The sequence below is a fragment of the Taurulus bubalis genome (genome assembly GCF_910589615.1).
Source record: "Taurulus bubalis genome assembly, chromosome: 11".
Taxonomy (NCBI): Eukaryota; Metazoa; Chordata; class Actinopteri; order Perciformes; family Cottidae; genus Taurulus; species Taurulus bubalis.
The window spans coordinates 13,343,211-13,345,330 of record NC_136599.1 but is presented as its reverse complement, the minus strand read 5'-3'; the positions used below and the strand labels follow the sequence as shown (position 1 = coordinate 13,345,330).

The window sequence follows — 2,120 nt, the reverse complement described above, 5'->3', positions numbered from 1 at the left end:
CTACACGTCGGTGAAAATCGTTTTGTTTATGTTCACACAGTTCTGCGAGTTGTTTTGCGTGGTAGTGGGGAAGTTGGGCGGCTGCTTGAACGCGCTGTTGATACCGTGCTCCTCTATCACCATATACTCGCTCTTACTAAGCGAGGAAGAGGAGCGTGTCTTCTTCAGCTCCTCCGTGTCAGTTAGAGGCTGACAGCTGCCCACGTGGAGGTACTGTGCCTGCTCCTCTCCCTCCGTCTCTCGGTGGTAGAAGTAGTTGAAATTTGAGACGATGACAGGTACGGGCAGGGCAATAGTCAACACACCAGCGATGGCGCACAGAGAACCCACAATCTTTCCCCCGATTGTCACGGGGTGCATGTCCCCATACCCCACAGTGGTCATGGTGACAACAGCCCACCAGAATGCGTCCGGGATGCTGCTGAAACCCGACTCTGGGTCATCTGCCTCAGCAAAGTAGACAGCACTTGAGAAGAGGATGACACCGATGAACAAGAAGAAGATAAGCAAGCCCAGCTCACGCATACTAGCCTTCAGAGTCTGTCCTAAAATTTGGAGCCCTTTGGAATGACGCGAGAGTTTGAAGATGCGAAAAACCCGAACAAGCCTGATTACGCGCAGAATGGCTAATGACATGGCCGGCTGTCCGTTTCCTTGCCTCTCTGCCAGCTCTGTGCCCAGAGTGATGAAATACGGAATGATGGCCACAATGTCAATAATGTTCATAATGTCTTTGGAGAACGTGGCTTTACTTGGACAAGCAAAGAAGCGCACCAGCAGCTCGAAGGAGAACCAGATGATGCACAACGTCTCCACAACAAAGAACGGGTCAGAGAAAGGGCTGGTGAAATAGGGGAGTGTGCCATTAATCCCAGGTGCAGTGCCGATCGTATTCTTATCGTCCTTGAACTCAGGCAATGTCTCTAAGCAGAAGATGACAATGGAGATGAGAATGACCAGGACAGACACTATCGCTATGCCCCGCGCGGGACCCGAGCTCTCTGGGTATTCAAAGAGCAGCCACACCTGTCTTTGAAATTCATTCTCTGGCAACGGCCGCTCCTCCTCTTTTATGAAGCCCTCGTCCTCCCTGAATTTCTCCATAGCCTCCTCACCTAGCTCATAGAAGCGGATCTCCTCGGAGAAGATGTCAATGGGCACATTAACGGGTCTTCTGATGCGCCCGCCAGACTGGTAGTAATACAGAATGGCATCAAAGCTGGGTCGGTTTCGATCGAAAAAGTACTCGTTCCTGAGAGGATCAAAGTACCTCATCCTCTTCTTGGGGTCCCCCAGCAGAGTCTCTGGAAACTGGGAGAGAGTCTTCAGTTGCGTCTCGAAGCGTAACCCTGAGATGTTGATGACGACCCTCTCGCAGCATTCGTGATCCGGTTCATATCGGTCCAGAGAGAGGTGGCCAGGGAGAGCCGCCGACTCTTCAAGCATGTTGTCACACGCCACAACAGTCATCACGTCGGCCTCTGTCTCGGTGTATCCGTGGTTCACTAGGTTATCGCCCCGGGTTTGGGTTGCGCTCGGCGGAGGTGATCGCAGGAGGCTGAGGTGGTCGTCCATGCGCGGTTGAAGAGGCATTCAGGGGCGGCCGCCACCACACAGCCGCCACCACAGCCTCTTCTCCTCCACCGTCTCTCTCACTTTCTCCCTGCGCTTCACTTTCACTCTCTACTGTTGCTGTTCCCGCCCACGAGGAAAGAGCTGGGTTTATAAACAGACCATCCACCCGCCCACGGCGCGCCAGTGCTGGGTACCTTTTTCCTGTCCTCCACCAATCACAGGACGCAGCGATATACACAAGAAGAGACTGGCGTCATTCAACACCATCGTTTGGGCGTGCCCGCCTGCATTTGCCCCCTCTCCGTCTTGTAGACACGCGCTCAAGCACCCACACAACAGTCATATTGAAACAAGGTCATTGCCCACAGATGAGGCGTTTTCAAATAGGCTACTCATACATATATCAGAGCCTTAATTCTTTTCCGGGACAGTCTTAAAAGACACACCAGCATCACGTGTGACCCTTTGTTAGACATTATATTTTCTTCATCACAGAAACATATTTGGGTGTGCGATGGTTAATTAAATACGTTTGGAAGTGGACT

General features: G+C 52.2%; 1 protein-coding gene across 1 annotated transcript; it reads right to left on the bottom strand.

Moving 5' to 3' along the window:
* LOC306743431 (potassium voltage-gated channel subfamily A member 3) lies at positions 1–1,794 on the bottom strand (the record flags this gene model as incomplete). Its single annotated transcript, XM_079225938.1, has 1 exon — positions 1–1,794. The coding sequence occupies exon 1, from the start codon at positions 1,591–1,593 to the stop codon at positions 1–3; it is 1,593 nt and encodes a 530-aa protein (XP_079082064.1). The 5' UTR covers positions 1,594–1,794.
* Between the last annotated feature and the right edge of the window lie 326 nt (positions 1,795–2,120).